The sequence below is a fragment of the Triticum urartu genome, chromosome 6A (genome assembly GCF_056163025.1).
Source record: "Triticum urartu cultivar PI428250 chromosome 6A, HENAU_Tu73, whole genome shotgun sequence".
NCBI classification, from domain to species: domain Eukaryota; kingdom Viridiplantae; phylum Streptophyta; class Magnoliopsida; order Poales; family Poaceae; genus Triticum; species Triticum urartu.
This window is the reverse complement of record NC_141878.1, coordinates 103,296,743-103,313,816: the sequence shown is the minus strand read 5'-3', so window position 1 is coordinate 103,313,816 and position 17,074 is coordinate 103,296,743. Positions and strand designations below refer to the sequence as shown.

Genomic DNA, 17,074 nt, shown 5'->3' with positions numbered 1-17,074 from the left:
ATGCATTAATTAAATAAGATATAATAGTGATATCCCAACAATATCCATGTTCTAACATGAAACCAGCTTCATCGTCACCTGCAACTAGCAACGCTATAAGAGGGGCTGAGCAAAGCGGTAACATAGCCAAGCAACGGTTTGCTTGGAAAGGTGGGTTAGGGGCTTGACATGGAAATATGGGAGGCATGATATAGCAAGTGGTAGGTAGCGCGGCATAGCAATAGAGCGATCAACTAGTAAGCAAAGATAGAAGTGATTTCGAGGGTATGGTCATCTTGCCTGCAAAGTTCTCATAGTTGTCGAAAGCTTGATCCTCGAAAGCGTACTCAACAGGTTCCTCATCACATACTCGTCTCCCGGTTCTATCCAAATCAATAACACAAGTAAATGACCAACAATCAATCACGGTGCAATGCGCAAGCAACATGATGCAAAACATGGCATGACATGCGAGATGTGATATGCAATGCATATGCGAGCTCCGGAAGGGAAAGAATGATCAAGGCATCAACTTGGCAAACCAAGTGTGTCCCTGGAAAGATGAGATGATTTTGGTTGAAATCGATATAAAGATCACCGGAAACGGATGCACGGTTTGCAAATGGCAAGCAAAACAAGAATGGCACATTCCTGCGATTAACAGCACGATGCCATTTAGAATGCAACAAGAAACTAAGCTCCTTCACTCCAACATAACCACACAGGATATGAAAGTGATGTACTCAAGATGCTTGACAAAACATGAACACGGAGCTACGGCTAAATCACACAAGAGCAGGTTCAAACAGGCATGGCAAAAGTGCAAAGGATATCAGCTTCACAGACTTAGTGAAAATACTAACATGGCATAAACAGCATCAGGAAGCAATGTTTAGAGCAATCTAACAACATGCTACAGGAACATATCATAGCAATACAAGGCATGGCATGAATCTACTAAATGCATAGAACAAAAGTCCCTTACTGATCATAAGCCAAAAAGGCACAGAAGATACGATGGCACCCATGTAAACATAGCAAGTTTTATTAACAGTTTCAGACTTAGCAGAAAACAGAGTCTGGCATAAACAGAGTTATGAAGGCAACTTTGCAAGCTCAAACCACTCACCACAAGGCATTGCATGACAAGATAAGCATACTAACAGCAAGAAGACATGTTCATGAAGCTAACCAAGGCAAGAGCAAGTTCATATCATGCATGGATCACTAACAACAACCATGGCAAAATTGATTAACACGTAAACAATCTGCCAGGAACATTTTATAGCAAAAGTAGAGCAAGATTAAGACATGATAGGTCACTCCATAATTGCAAACAGGGGCATGGATGGATAGATCATAACCATATGTTCAAAACATCCTTACTGAAGCAACTCAAAATAAGCATGTATCCCACTGTAGCATCATGTTTACATGGCATAGAAATAACAACAGGCACAAGACTTAGCAAAATTCCCTGAAATCAGCAATATCACGAAGGCTACTTTGCATGCTTGTGCTAGTCACCACATGAATCACAAAAATACATGGCAAGCACCTCTGTAAAGATGGAATGGCATAGATCAAAACACATGTAGAGCTCATGCCTATATGAAGCACACATCAAATGTGACAAAAATGACAAATCACCCTAAACTGATAAGTAGCAGCAGTAAACATTTTATAGCAATATTGCATCAATGATTAGGGCCTCATTATGGACTCAAACAAGCATGCCACAATGGAATTAAATGAAGAGCATCTCACAGTGAACATTTTGATATATCGTGCGCATGAAACGGAGCTACGGTCATGGAGATATGAGGCGATGAACGGGGGCATAAAATAGCATGGACTTCCGGGACTTCGTGAAAAAAAGGAGGTTGAGCGACAGATAGCATAATCAGCGCTCGGGCGGGGAATAGGGTCGTGGCGCTCACCTAGCGGCCCGTGGGTCGGCTTGGTGGACCCAGCTAACTAGGCCCGCAGCGAGCAGGCCAAAGTCAATGTGCAGGTGGATCGGGGCTCCTCCCTGATCGACCCGAAGGCGGTGGCGGAGCCGGTCGAACGCCGGCGTCTGGGCACGGCGAGGGGAGTGGTCGTCGGCGGAGCGGGTCACCGGAGTTGATCGCCGGCGACGGGCGAAGGCGGCGGGGTCGGGCGGAGCAACTGGAGGTCGGGCGGCACGGCTCGCAGATCCGGCGAGGTCGGCGCGCTTCGGCGAAGGATGGGCGGCGGGGAAGGAGACGAGGCGGCGGAGAGGGGCGCCGGTGAGGCGCTGCGGCGGCGGTCGCCGGCCAAGGCGGCGGACGGCGGGGCTAGGGCGCCACGGGCGCATAGGGTTGCCGCGAGAGAGCGGTGGCGGCGCCCGGGCCCGGGCGGGCCCGCGATGGGCTTCCCTGGGCCACACGGTGGAGAGGAGCCGGCGAGGACAGGTTGCGGCCGGTGAGTGGGGGAGGGAGGCGGCAGTGAGGACGTGGTGGCCTCGGATTGGACGGAGGGACGTGGCGGCGGCGGTTGGACGTGGCCGGTCATCGGGCGGACATATCCGGCGGCGCGAGGAGGGTGGATTTAGGGTTCATCTGTGCGAAAATTCGGGGAGGGGCGTCTATTTATAGGTAGGAGGAGGTAGGAGTGTCTAAATGGAGTGTAGTTTTCGCCCACACAATCGTGATCCGACGACGGAGGACATGAGAGTGGTTTGGATGGGTTATTGGGCCATTTTGGAGGGGTGTTGGGCTGCAACACAAAAGAGGCCTTCCCGGTTACCCGGTTAACTGTTGGAGCATCAAACGGACTCCAAATGGCACGAAATTTGACGGGCTGTCTACCGGTGGTGTATCAAGGCCACTTGGCAAATCCCGGTCCATTCCGAGAACGTTTAACACCCGCTCACGAAAAGAGACAAGAGGGGTGCGCCGGTGCACGTAGGAGTGTCGGATTGCAAAACGGACAACGGGGAAAATGCTCGGATGCATGAGACGAACACGTATGCAAATGAGATGCACATGATGACATGATATGAAATGCATGACATGAACAAAATGCAAAATGAAGACCAAACCCAACCACGAAGGGAATCTCATATCGCATCTCCAGAAAAGGCAAGAGTCGGAGTTACAAATATGGAAAGTTGTATCCGGGGCATTACACCGCTGCCCACCGGGAGCCCAAAAGAGCAATATAGGCAGTGTAGGATACACGCACGTACACCAGCATGAAGCAGCCCAAAGAAGAGCAATTGAGGCCGGAGCACGCTGTACACAGACAGACAGACAGGTAGGTGGATCGATTCTCTTGTGTCAGCGAAATGACGGAAATCAAGCGGCAGCCGAGACGGGAGCAACATGCAGCAGCGGAAAACACAGAGCCAGCACTCAGTGGAACAGCGGCTGGCACAGGACCAGATCGCGCGGGAGCCAAGAAGACGGACAGTCGGCGGCGGCGCACTTGGTGGACGGCTGTGGCTAGCCAGCGGCTAGAAGATGCAGCGGCGCGTCACCAGATCAAGCGCCAGATCGGGACTGGATGTCGGCACCCAGACGCGGCCGCGGCAGACTGGTGACAGCCGCGCACCAGATCGGCACGAGGCGGACAGGTGGGCGATTGGATTGGGCCTATCCTTCCCGCCTAGCAGAGCAGATCGTGGCGCAGGCGTGGGGGAGAAGCAGGGAACAGCCACGCTGAAGGAGCAGTGTCTGCCGGTAGGGAAGAACACAGCGACGCCGAGAGCAATAGCGGACGCGAGATAGGATCGAAAGAAGCACAAGTTGCGCGTGCCAAGAAAACCTAGAGCTCTAATACCATGTTAGGAAAGCAACTTATATTACAAGGAGGCCAAAGCCATCATATAAATGATGTACATGAGGATGCCAAAAGGTAAGAGTACAAAAGGCCAAAGGTCATCATCAATATAACTCTAACAACAACTACTTAACGTCATGTTTCTGGTGATGGCAAATGACCTTTACATGGAGTGATTGGGCAGTGATCACCTGTTTTCTAGTGTTTCGTAGCTTTCTTTTCACTGTTGTGTCATTAAAGATATGATGGGTTAGGAGCGTGCACCTCAATCTGTGGGGGGGGGGGGGGGGGTTCTTGATCTGGGTGAGGGCAAATGATAGGAGATTGGGGCTATTGTCCTGTTCTCGGGTCTTTGGGGTACTCTAAATGGTTCAGATTTTGAAACCAAGCTTAGGGCTCCTTTGATTTGAAGGAAACTCATAGGGTTATTAGAGAAGTTCAATCATTAGACTTTTCCTCCTATGTTTCTCATGATTTTTTTGAAAAGGAGGATAACCTCCGGCCAGGGCCGGGCCAATAGTTGTAAAATATGTGCAGTCCACACAGGCCCCTAATTTTTTGGGGCCCCAAAATCTGTATATAGGCGTAGTATTTTAAAGAAAAGACTGTCATAGCAGGCCTGGGCCGCTGGGTGCGCTGTCGTTGGGACGCTGCTGCTCGTCTGCTCGATTGATGTTCCTTAAAAAAATGTTGTTCGATGCCTCGATCGAGAAGGAAACGGGATCGTCGCTCTCAAGAAAAAAAAAGAGATCATGGACTAGATCAATCGCAAACTTCTAATAGCAGGTGCGTCAGCGTCGTTACAGGAAACGGGATCGTCTCCTTCACGGCTTCGCCTCATGCCCTCAATCTTCATCGCCTCATGCCTTCAGCCCTCATCGTATCGATCGGCAAGCCGCAAGTAATTCACGCTGCTGCAGTTGCTGCCTTCCACTCCTAAGTTCTAGACTTGTCGCCTCGTCGGATCGATCTCGCCTTGTCAGATCGACCGGCGATCGACTCCAGGTGCTTCACGGCTTCAAAACAGGTAGCCTACCGGTAGCGAGTCCTTTATAACTATCTTCAGCTCCTCCTAATTTCTAATTCCATAAATCCTAATTAACTTTTGACAGATATTGTTAGAGACCGGTTCTTGCCTCCTTGTTAAACAACAGTGTAGTATTATGCAAACAGGAGTTGAATAGGTATAATTTTTTTACATATCCAATTATTATGTAAGACACTATATCATATACTACATGATAATAGTTCATTAGTTCATTTTAGTAAAACAGGACATCATTTCTTAGTTTCGCACACGGCCCCGGAATTTACCGGCCCGGCTCTGCCTTTGGTCTCTGCATCAGAACAATGCATGCAGCTATATATTATTTATAATGCAAAATCCATCAACCGAACAATCTCGACCTGAAAATAAAGCGAAAAACAAATCCTAAGGCCGTATACCTCGCGACAGTAACTCTCCCAGATAGCCACTAACCCTATGTTACAAGACACAGTCAGAAAGGAAAAATATACAACTTCTAGGCTACACCTTCAAGAAGGAATCGCTGCACATGCGTCGATGATGGCGTGTCCACAACAAGGTTGAACTCTGGATTCTCATCCCCAAAGCAAAGCTTCACTCCACCACCTTCAGCAAGGAGACCACACAGGCACGTGTTGACATGGTCCGATCAAAGATCTTGTTATTTTCACCGGAGTGCATAAATCCATCGTTGAAGTCGTTTGTACCATCCGTATGATATATAGGATTGAAATGCTTATGAATTTGTTTTCAAAGGATTGAATTCCACTATGTTTTGGAGGAAATTTTCGCTCAAACCTGTTGTTACAATTCCCTTGTCTTATGTGTGATGTCGAACATTCACTGGGGCAAGTTACTATAGTCAGTCTTGTAATCTTGTAGGAGGACGTGACACTCTTATTTGGTGTTTTCTTTTATTTCTGTGTTTTAAGAATCCTGTGAATCAAAGAAGTTCTTATTAGGCACCCCGCTGAAGCTCTTCACAAAAATAAATTTATCTTTTCGCAACAATATGTCATTTACTTTTTTTGAACAACATTTACTTTTTTCTTTGTAAAACACGGTCGCTTTACCTCATAGACAGCATGAGTTGTGAGGACCTTGTAGATAGCGTGAGCTTCCGAGGAAAAAAAAGAGGAAAAAAGAAGAAGAATCCCTGGGGCATCCAGACATAGCGGCATATATGTCCTTTACTGAATTCTAAGCTTCGCAAACAAGAGCAGGTTGCACAGCTTTTTCATATGAAAAATTGCAAAAGAAAAAGGATTTTTTATATGAAAAAGAAATAGGTATCCCAATTACAAAGCCGAGTCTAAATCCGACACGACGCGATTGCTACTTTACCTCCTGAATAGGCTGCTGATCGATCGGGTCTAGTAGATCCACGAGGCAATTGTAGACATAGATGGCATCTCCATGAGAACCTCGCCAACCTCTCCACCGCTCCACGGATCAGGCCCTTCTCGTCGCGAAAATATATAATAGAACACCTGCACCCAGGCCCTCTCTATCTAGCCATTCATTCTGCGCTTCGCGATTCGTGCAAACACATTTCTCTTTTTTATTTCTCTCGTATAAAACTTGTTTTGAAGTTCAAACCTTTGCAGCGTGGCAAAGCTTTCTATCTAGAATCTAGGATAAATCTTTCAGATTTTTTGATCAAAAATAAATATACAAAGTTTGACTTTCAGATTTTTTGGTCAAACTTTGTATATTTATTTTTGACCAAAAAATCTGAAAGATTTATCCTAGATTCTAGATAGAAAGCTTTGCCATGCTGCAAAGGTTTGAACTTCAAAACAAGTTTTATGTGAGAGAAACAAAAAAGAGAAAATTTCAGATAGAAAGTTAGTTGCGTTGCACAGATCTTAAAGCAATGTTGGACGGCTAGGATAGCAGGGCCCGGGTGCAGATGTTCTAAAAATCCACGTCCCTCCTCGTCGCGCCGTCTCGACGAGACCGCGTCGGTCGCCGAGCGTGCGGCCGCCCACTGTTAGGTCACAGACAGGAAACTCACGCGATCACGGTGGCGGCGAGAGACGCACGCAGCAGAACGACACAAGGAAGGAGATGATTTTTGCGCCGCGTAACTTCCTCGGCTTTTCCTTCTCTTTCCTTTATTCAACGAGAATCAAGATCCTAAAGTTACGCCACAACTCCAGATGAATCGTGCCATCCCACGACTCGGCGTTGTGGCCCAACAATACACACACGATCCGGCTAAACCTAGACTCTCGGGTCAGCCCATAACTAAAGTATGCAGCACGTTACATGTGCCGTGCCAACTACCTGCAACTTAACACAAAAATAGAAAAAAAAAAACACACCTCAACGTGAACAAGCACGTTTCAGGCTACAAGTTGAAAACACATGCACGTACACAGTACCCTACAGAACTAGTGCATGGAGCTAAGGACGAATGAAATATTTGAATTAAGCAATGTAACAAGATTAGCACCAACACCCACCACCACCATGACGCCTCAGCGATCACCCGTTCCACCCTCGCCCAAACGACGCCTCCATCATCCTAGGTCAACCGCCGCGGCCGCAGCCAGCAGCGCAGAGATTCCATCGACAGCCGGCGCCGTCTCCTTACCAGACGAGATCATCTTCGAGATCCTCACCAGAGTGCCGGTGAAGTCGGCGTGCAGATTCCGATGCGTCTCCAGCGAGTGGTGCGCCCTCATCTCCGGCCCGGACTTCGTCGCCGCGCACGAGTCCTGCGGCCACGCCGAGTCCCGCGGCCACGACGGAGGTGGCACCAGGAAGCTCAGCGGTGGCGACCTCATCTGCGTTGTAAATGATAGTTTCAGTACACGCGTGGTTGAGCCGGCCACCGGAGATGTGCTCGTGACCTGCCCGCGGCTCGACATGTCGTCGTCGGAATTGGATCCGCTCAGCGCTTGGAGGTACATTTGCAGGCACGCCAACGTCGCCTTCGGCTTGGGACGCGCTGTCCCATCGGGCGAGTACAAGTTGGTCCGTCTCATAGACAGCGTGAGCTGCGAGGTCCGCGCCGTAAGAGGCGACACCGGGTGGAAACCGGCGCCGTCGCCCCCAGCCCGTGTAACGTGCAGCTCGAGCTGTGTGGCCGTCGTGAATGGCGTCCTGCACGCCTTAGGGTCACGCGAGGGAGACCGGAATATATATTGCTTCGACCTCCAGAGCGAGAAGTGGAAGACGAAGATTGAAGGCCCGCCGATTGAAGGTGTCTACAAGTTGTGGAAGGAAATCTCTATGGCTGAGCTCAAGGATACTCTTTGTGTGGTTCAGTCGTCAAAGGCTCGGTTCACCGACATATGGCTTCTCACTGATCCAAATAGGGCATTTGGGACAAGACGTATGCAATCCCTATGGATCCACATATCCAACTCTACACCCCTTTGGGGATGACACATGATGGTGAAAGGCTACTCTTTCAGTGCTCTTTCTATCACAAACCAGCACAAGCTGTGCGAATCTACGATCCTTGCACCAACGCATGGACGGATGTCACAAAGACATCAGGCACCTTTGATTGCAGAATCAGTCTTTGCAATTTTCGCTTAGGTAGTTTTATCTCGGCCAAGACCTAGATGCCGACATAGTCAAATTATCTCCTTGCCCTTAAAACCTCTTAAAATGTGTTCTTATTATTGTATGAATAAATTTCTAATCTTTTGTTCAAATTATAGAAAATACTTTGTTTTTCATTTTTGGCACATTATGCATGTTCACGGATTTGAGAAAATTTCACAAAATTGAAAAATGTTCAGGGGTTTGGAAAAAAGTAAATGAATTCGAAAAGAATCACGAATTTGAAAATACTCACAGATTTTTTTAAAAAAAATCATCGATTGGAAAAATGTTCACGGTTTTGAAAAATGTTCAAGACTTTAAAAAGGGTTGATGAATTTGAAAAAATGTTGCCAATTGTTTTTACAAAATAAAAATATATTCATGAATTTGAAAAATGTTCGCATATCTGAAAAGTGTACATGAATTCGACAACCTAATATCGTTCAACGCACTATGGTCAGGAATACACCTCTTACAAGGCAGGTTGCCAAAACGTTGCTTCATAAACATAATTTAGGGGGAAAAAGGCCGGAAGTATAGAGGAACAAATCAACATACCAAGTGATAAGAGCATGTCTGACAATACAATCACCACCACCACATCCAGCATAGGCAGAACCGCCAGACGGTAATCCACGAGAATGGGATCAAAAGGGGAACACTCAGGAACACAACGAATCACAAAGGGAACAACACTCAAGAACTAGATCCAATCACACATGCACTTCCACGCAAAATCCAAGTCAAGATGCACAAGATCGAGACACAACAAGGGGAAATAGATAGCTAAGGTAGTTATTCCCAAACCCCTAAGGGAGATGACATCTTGAGAGGTAGATCTTCCCCAAATCTAAAGGAGAAATGGGGGCCTTGGTGATTTACTTGGGCAATCCTTTTCCTAGTAGGAGGCCTTGATGATCGAAGTGAATCCTTCTCCAATTGGAGGTCTTGTCCCTCAAAGAGGAGATACACGGAGCAAAGCTCTCTCAAGTTGTTTAATTATGCGTTGCTAACCCTAGAAAGTGTAGGGATACAATATGTATAGTCTAGGTAGGAAGGAGTAAGCTATGGGGTAAGATACATGGCAATTCGGCCAAAAACTACAACACTAGTAGAAAACAGGGCTGGTCCAGGCCGAGTAAGCCCATTAATCCCGGTTTAGTCATGAACCGGGACCCATGGGGGCATAGGTCCCGGTTCATGAGGCCAGGGGGCAGGCCGAGCCTCGTGGGGCATTGGTCCCAGTTCGTCTGGCCCCTTTGGTCCCGGTTCCAGATACGAACTGGGACCAATAGGCCTCGCTCCTGACCCACAACCATTGGTCTCGGTTCGTGGCTGGAACCGGGATCAAATGGGGTCCTTTAGTTCCGGATCCAGCCACAAATGAGGACCAATGAGATGCCTATATATACCCCCTTGTCCGCGAGTAGAGGAGTGGAGTGCTCTGTTTTTTTGGCCGGCTGTGGGAGAGCTTTGTGGTGCTCTAGCTCACCTCCTATGCACATGAGGTGTTCGATGAAATGCCCAAGCCACACTTAAGCTTTCTCCTCTCGAAGTCCTTGTCCAAACTCCATTTTTCTCAAGATTTGTCTAGCTTTGGCGATCCGTCCTATCCCGCCCCCGTCCTCACCGCAGTCGATCGCCCGCGCCGATCTCGTCGCTGACACCACCGTGGTGAGCCTCTTGATATTATCTTCTTTCTAAAATAAAAAAAATCTTACTTGTATGATTTAGATAGATACTTGTGTAATTTTCTTACTTTTATTATTGTTTGTTATTATATAGTGCGATGGTTTTGGTATCCACCTCCGCCGGCCCTCGTCCTGTCTATAATTCGGATGTGGTATATATTATCTTTTATAACTATTTGTTTCATTTAGTGTTTATGACAATTATGCCGACCAACGTGACATAGGTTTTTTTTATCTAGGAGGTATGTGAACTGGAAATTCCAACCGACCCTATTGTCGAGAGATTAAATTTAGTTGAAGAAGAAAACAATTATTTGAGGGGAAAATTGAAAAAAAATGAGGAGAAGATGATAGTGGAGTTGCATGTTGCAGATGTCGTCGATAATCACAAGATCAAGATGGATGCAATGCGCTTGAATATTAGAAAGATTAGAAAATATGCCATTCATATTGAGGCTTGGTATCATTATGTCGTTGAATCAATTGTTACCCTAGTTACAATTATGATCGCATTTGTTCTTGCATTGAAATGTTTTAGATAGTTTCAATGTATGGTTTAATTAGATGCTCTAGAGAGTTGTATGTTGTTCGATGGGAACTATGTATGTACTTTGGTATTAATGTGATGATGAACTTCTATTAATTTGATTACTTATGTTCTGTAATGGTTTTTGACACACTTAATTATATATAATGCACGCAGATAAACCGGCAATGGATGTACAGTGACAGACGCACCTCCGAGTATATTAAGGTCGTGCATAATTTTCTTGAAGTGGCTGAGGCAAACAAGCAAAATGGTTTTATGTGTTGTCCATGCCTTATATGTGGGAATACGAAGTCTTACTCTGACCGAAAAATCCTTCACAGCCACCTGCTTTATAAGAGTTTCATGCCACACTATAATGTTTCGACCAAGCACGGAGAAAGAGGGGTTATGATGTAGGGTAGAACTCTAGGTGGCCGATCTTTCACGATTGGAGCGAATCCCACGAAGAACACGAAGAACACGAGGGAGAAACATGGGAGAATCACTCAAACCAATAAGAACGATCACACATATGCTAGATCCTCGAAACACAAAAGAGATACACGATCCACGATCAACAAGGGACGATACATAGGGTAACCGGTTCTCCGCGAGGAGGTCTTGAGGTCTTCCCGTTAGGGGTCTTGAATCCAAGATGGATCTTCTCCGAAGAGGCGACGGTCTCTCTCAGTGAAGTAGATCCGGATGGATGAGCGAGGCTCTATCTCACATATGAGTTATCACAACGCTAACCCTATTATGGCAGCTTATGTGGAAATGTGTAATGGTCACATGGAAAATATGGGGTTTTTATTTCCTAAAAAAATTACTTATTAAAAAAATTCAAATTCTCAAAATCATTGCAACTATTTTTTTTCTATATAAATTCTTAACAATCATGGGAAAATGGCAACTTTAGAGATTTTCTTTAGGGAACTTTAGAGAATTTTACCCATCATGGCAACTATATATGTAAATGCATACGAAAAATCATGAAAAGATATAAGAAGGAGAAGAAGGTTGCCTGGGAGGGGACGTCAGCGTTATATTATTAGGGTCCATAGACAAATTATTACAAACCCGAGTCCAAATCCAACACCATGCGATTGCTACCGGAACCCTTGGCTTAGTTTACCTCCTCTATATACGCTGCTGAAATATCGATCGGTCGAGCAGATAGCAGATAGCGAGGGAACAAATATATACCCACAAGGCAGTTGTAGACATCGCTCCACCGCTCCACACGGATCAGGTCCTCCTCGTCGCGCCGTCTCAACGAGACCACGCCGCCCACCACCGCCATGACGCCTCAGCGATCACCCGTTCCACCCTCGCCCAAACGATGCCACCACGATCCTAGGTCAACCGCCGCGGCCGCAGCCAGCAGCGCAGAGATTCCATCGACCGCCGCCGCCGTCCCGTTACCAGACGAGATCATCTTCGACATCCTCACCAGAGTGCCGGTAAAGTCGGCATGCAGATTCCGATGTGTAATAATGAAAGTACCGGGCGGCTCAATGCCAGCCACGGTTCAGCCCCTCGTATATATATATATACATATCACAGGAGATTACAGAGTTTGTTTACAAATACATCGAGACTAATATGGAAACTATCGATTCGGTGGTAGCTGGACGTGCACGCCAAGGTGAGCTGTAGCCGTCGTAGGATAGGACTCTAACACGCCCCCGCAGTCTGAACCGGGAATGGTAGTGACCTGAAGACTGGAGCGAAATTTTTGGAAAAGAGCTGTTGGCAAACCTTTAGTGAATATGTTTGCAAATTGCAAGGTTGATGGAACATGTAAAACGCGAACAGCTCCAAGTGCTACTTTCTCCCGAACAAAATGAATGTCAAGCTCGATGTGTTTGGTCCGGCGGTGTTGAACCGGGTTAGCGGATAAGTAGACAGCACTGACGTTGTCACAATATACGATAGTAGCACTCGAGATTGGCCTGTGAAGCTCCTGTAATAATTGACGAACCCAGCAAGACTCTGCAACAGCCGCAGCAACAGCTCTGTATTCAGCCTCTGCGCTAGAACGAGAGACCGTTGTCTGTCGACGTGAGGACCAAGAGATGAGATTTTCTCCAAGATACATGCAAAATCCGGAAGTGGAGCGACGTGTGTCCGGGCATCCAGCCCAATCGGCATCTGAGTATGCGGTAAGTGAGTGTGAAGAAGTATTGTGTAACGTGAGACCATGGTCAAGAGTGCCATTCAGATAGCGAAGGATACGTTTGATGAGAGAGAAGTGAGGTTCACGAGGGTCATGCATATGGAGACAAACTTGTTGGACAGCATAAGCAATATCAGGTCGAGTTAGAGTGGCATATTGAAGTGCACCGGCTAGGCTACGATAGAGAGAGGGATCATGGACCGAAGAACCAAGAGAAGAAGGGAGTTTGGCTTTAGTGTCAATAGGAGTAGTTACTGGGTGACAGTCGCGCATGCCAGCACGAGATAAAATATCAAGAATATATTGCCGTTGAGAAAGATGCAGACCAGTAGAAGAACGGGTGACTGAAATACCAAGAAAGTGATGAAGTGGACCAAGATCCTTCATGGCGAACTCGCACGCCATGGAGCTAGTTAGTAGTAAGAAAAGATAAAGAGAAAGCTGTGAGAATGATATCATCGACATAGAGAAGAAGATATGCCATGGAAGTACCTTGCTGAAAAATAAATAGAGAAGCATCAGATTTAGATTCGACAAAACCTATGGAACGAGCAAAGGACGCAAAGCGTTGGAACCAGGCACGAGGTGCCTGTTTAAGACCATATAAAGATTTGAGGAGACGACAAACATGAGTGGGATGACGAGGATCAACAAAACCGGAGGGTTGTTGACTATAAACAACCTCATCAATATGACCATGAAGAAAGGCATTTTTGACGTCAAGTTGATGGATAGGCCAAGACTGTGTTATGGCTAGAGAAAGAACTATGCGAATGGTCGCTGGTTTGACGACAGGGCTAACCGTTTCATCAAAATCAACCCCCTGTTGTTGAGAGAAACCACGAACGACCCAACGAGCTTTGTGACGAGAGAGTGAGCCATCGGCATTGTATTTGTGACAGAAGATCCACTTCCCGCTCACAATATTTGCTCCAGGTGGTGGAGGGACCAAGGTCCAAGTGTTATTAAGTATAAGGGCATCAAACTCCTCTTGAATGGCTTGGCGCCAAATTGGATCGCGTAAGGCGATAAGATAGTTATGTGGAAGAGGCGAAGAGGCTATGGCCGAGAGGTTTAAGCGATCGATGGGTGGGGGAAGACGACCGGTAGTGGAACGTGTACGATGGGTAGGTGCTGGAGGAGGAGGTGGGGCGGGAGTAGGCGGAGAGGTCACAGGCGCGGGCGGACTGGGTGGTCCCGATGGAGATGATGGGGAACCCAGGTCATGTATGGGAGGTGTTGGGTTAGTGGGCGCATGCATAGTAGGTTGGGGTGAAGTGGGTGCATGCATAGTGGGTGCAGGTGTAGCGGGCACATGCATAGTTGGTTCGGGTGGAGTGGGCGCATGCATAGCGGGTTGATCTACGGGTGGATCAAAGATTTCGGTGCAACGTGGTGGAGAGGGTGCTGGGGCTGGTTCGTAGGGAAAGGTAGACTCGTCGAAAACTACATGACGAGAGATAATAATACGACGGGTGGTAAGATCAAAGCAACCATAACTTTTATGTCGTGAAGGGTAGCCAAGAAAGACACATCTAGTCGATCGTGGAGAGAGTTTGTTAGCGGAGGTGGATGTAGTGTTTGGATAGCATAAGCAACCGAAGACACGAAGGCTGGCGTATGGAGGTGGAGAGCCTAAAAGTAGGGTATATGACGTGAGGAATTTCTCTGAAGAAGTGGGGCGAATATTAATGAGAAAGGTGGCTGTGTGAAGTGCTTCAGCCCAAAAGGATGGTGGGAGAGACGCTTGAATGAGGAGAGTGCGAATGACATTGTTGGTGGTGCGAATTGCTCGTTCGGCCTTGCCGTTTTGTTGAGAGGTATATGGACATGAAAAATGAAAGAGAATACCATGGGAGGCACAGAAAGAATCAACCTTCGTGTTATCAAATTCCCGACCATTGTCACATTGAACAGACATAATGGGTAGATCAAATTGAGTGCGGGCATAGGCATGAAAAGTGAGAAACGTGACATAGACATCAGATTTTTTACGAAGAGGAAACGTCCAAAAATAATGAGTGTAATCATCCACTACGACAAGATAATATAAAAAACCAGATGTGCTGGGTACAGGAGAAGTCCAAAGATCACAATGTAGTAATTCAGAAGGTTTGACACTATACGATTTGGATGGATAGAAAGGTAATCTAACGTGTCGTCCAAGTTGACATGCATGACAAAGAGACGGGATAACTTAGGAGACAAAATATCCTGGTGGTGACGAAGACACTTCATGGTGTGACTGCCGGGATGACCCAAACGACGATGCCAGAGATCGGGGGAGACGGTGATGATGTGGGCTTCGGCGGGTGGAGGTGGACAGACGGAGTAGAGGGGTCTTGAGCTATTGCATCGAAGAATCTCGGTCCGAGTAGGAAGTGCCTTCACAAAAAAACCCCACGGATCAAATTCGATGGAAACATAATTGTCAGTTGTAAGTTTACGAACAGATAGAAGATTTTTGATAATGTGGGGAACAACAAGCAGGGACGGATTCAAGGGGGGGCGAGGGGGGGCTAGACCCCCCGCAACGATCGTGTCGCCCCCTTAATAGGGGTTGTTGTTTGCTAATTTTTCCTCTTAGACAACTGGCCATGGGCTGTTTCGCCCCCCCTGTCCATGTGTTATTCGTTAACGAGAAGCCATATAGGTACATGTACATTCTATTATTGGCCAAAGCCCAAAACAGCAAGTAGCATTGCAGCCCATCATAGAAGATAAATGGGCCAGTTAGTAGCAGGCTAGCAGCAGTCGTTCTCACAAAAATAAAAAGCGATCTATGTAGAGATAATGAGCCACGTACACACAGGTCGCTATAATCGCTAAGTTTCCAAACTACCTCCTGTACCTTGCCTTGCCTGATATCGGTCTTTTCGTGATTCCGTGGCATCGACGTCAAGAGAATCAGAGAAGGGAAGGGGACGGCCGCTGGTGAGCGCAGATCAGATGAGCGGCAACAAAACGAGGAAAACAGGTTCTAGTTTAATACGTACGAGCATTAGATCAGTTCTTGTTTTGTCCTTTTCAAACTGTAATCTTTCTCCCAGTTCCACTATTCGTTGATTGCTTCCATACAATTGCATGCTTTCTGATGTTCTGGCTTTGGAATTCGGTTGAACCTTTCTAAAATATATTAGGTTGAATTAGTGAGTCGATCCCATCAATTACAGGGAAATTAATGAGATTTCGTAATGTGTTATCTACCACATTGTATTAATGGTAATTATTAGTTTGTAAGATTATCTTCTGTTTCTAGAGTTGTGAATTTGTTTTTGTCATTAAGAAAATAATTTGTAATGTATTTATAGAAATTGTTTTTGTCATGTGAATGGAATTAATAAATAAAATCGGGCATGGTTGCACACGGTGTTTCCATTGACCAGACCCTAAAATTTTCTACCACAACATAGCAGTTGCCGATGAACTTAGTGCGAAATCTCGCCCCCCCCCCCCCCCCTATGCCGAAATCATGGCTCCGTCCCTGACAACAAGGACATGATTTAAGTAGAGAGGGTTAGACAGGGTGGGTAGAGTGTAAGAACCGATGTGAGATATAGGGAGAGATGCACCGTTACCAACAGTGACTGTGTGAGCATTAGAAGGGATGAAAGTAGAGAGTATACCAGGGTCAAATGCCATATGGGAGGATGCACCAGAGTCCATGTACCACTCCTGGTTGCCAGGGAGCTGCATATTGTTGAGCGCGGTGATGAGAGCTGGGTCGACATGCTGATGGAAGCTGTTGGAATTTGCTGCAGGGTTGATCATGTTGTAGCCAGGAGCCGCATGATCGTATGCAGTATAGGCTTGTGGAGAATGTGATGTAGGGCGAGGACTGAGCATCCCATGAGCAGGAGCAGGAGCACGCCAGGAGCAAGGCGGCCAAGCAGGCGGCGGCGCTTGTGGTTGATGATGCGGTGACGACGTTTGTTGTTGGAGATGAAGACGCGTCTGTTGCCCGGTCCACGGGTTGTACATCCAGGGAGAGTCACGCCGACCACGCCCACCACGGCCGCGTCCGCGGCCACTGTTGCTGCCCCCGCGACCACCAGAAGGTAGAGGTCCAGGGCTGCGGCGATCATGAGAGAAGTTGCGGCCATCGTTAAGTGGTGGAGCACGCTCGCCGCCTGCACCGGGAAGCACACTGTTGCTGCTGGCCCATAGAGCGGTGGAGGAGGAATTCTTGGCATCCGTCTTCTTCTGGGCTTCCTCGAGAACGAGCGCGGAGCGAGTCTGGAGAAAGGATGGAAAAGGCACTTGGAACGGCAAGAACGAACGTAGATGGGAGTACTGTTCGTTCA

The 17,074-nt window shown here is 47.0% G+C and overlaps 1 protein-coding gene across 1 annotated transcript; it reads left to right on the top strand.

Annotated features, from left to right (window-relative positions):
• Nucleotides 1-7,285: 7,285 nt before the first annotated feature.
• On the top strand, nucleotides 7,286-8,388 carry LOC147964252 (F-box/kelch-repeat protein At3g06240-like). The gene is made up of 2 exons (XM_087529895.1): nucleotides 7,286-8,153; nucleotides 8,363-8,388. Exons 1-2 carry the CDS (start codon nucleotides 7,286-7,288, stop codon nucleotides 8,386-8,388), a joined length of 894 nt encoding a protein of 297 aa, XP_087386021.1.
• Nucleotides 8,389-17,074: the final 8,686 nt, after the last annotated feature.

Bases quoted from the DNA above. Each gene is read 5' to 3' on its own strand.
- LOC147964252 (XM_087529895.1), top strand. From the start codon at position 7,286: ATGACGCCTCAGCGATCACCCGTTCCACCCTCGCCCAAACGACGCCTC. The intron at 8,154-8,362 runs GTATGCAATCCC...ATTTTCGCTTAG, and splicing joins TAGGGCATTTGGGACAAGAC to GTAGTTTTATCTCGGCCAAG.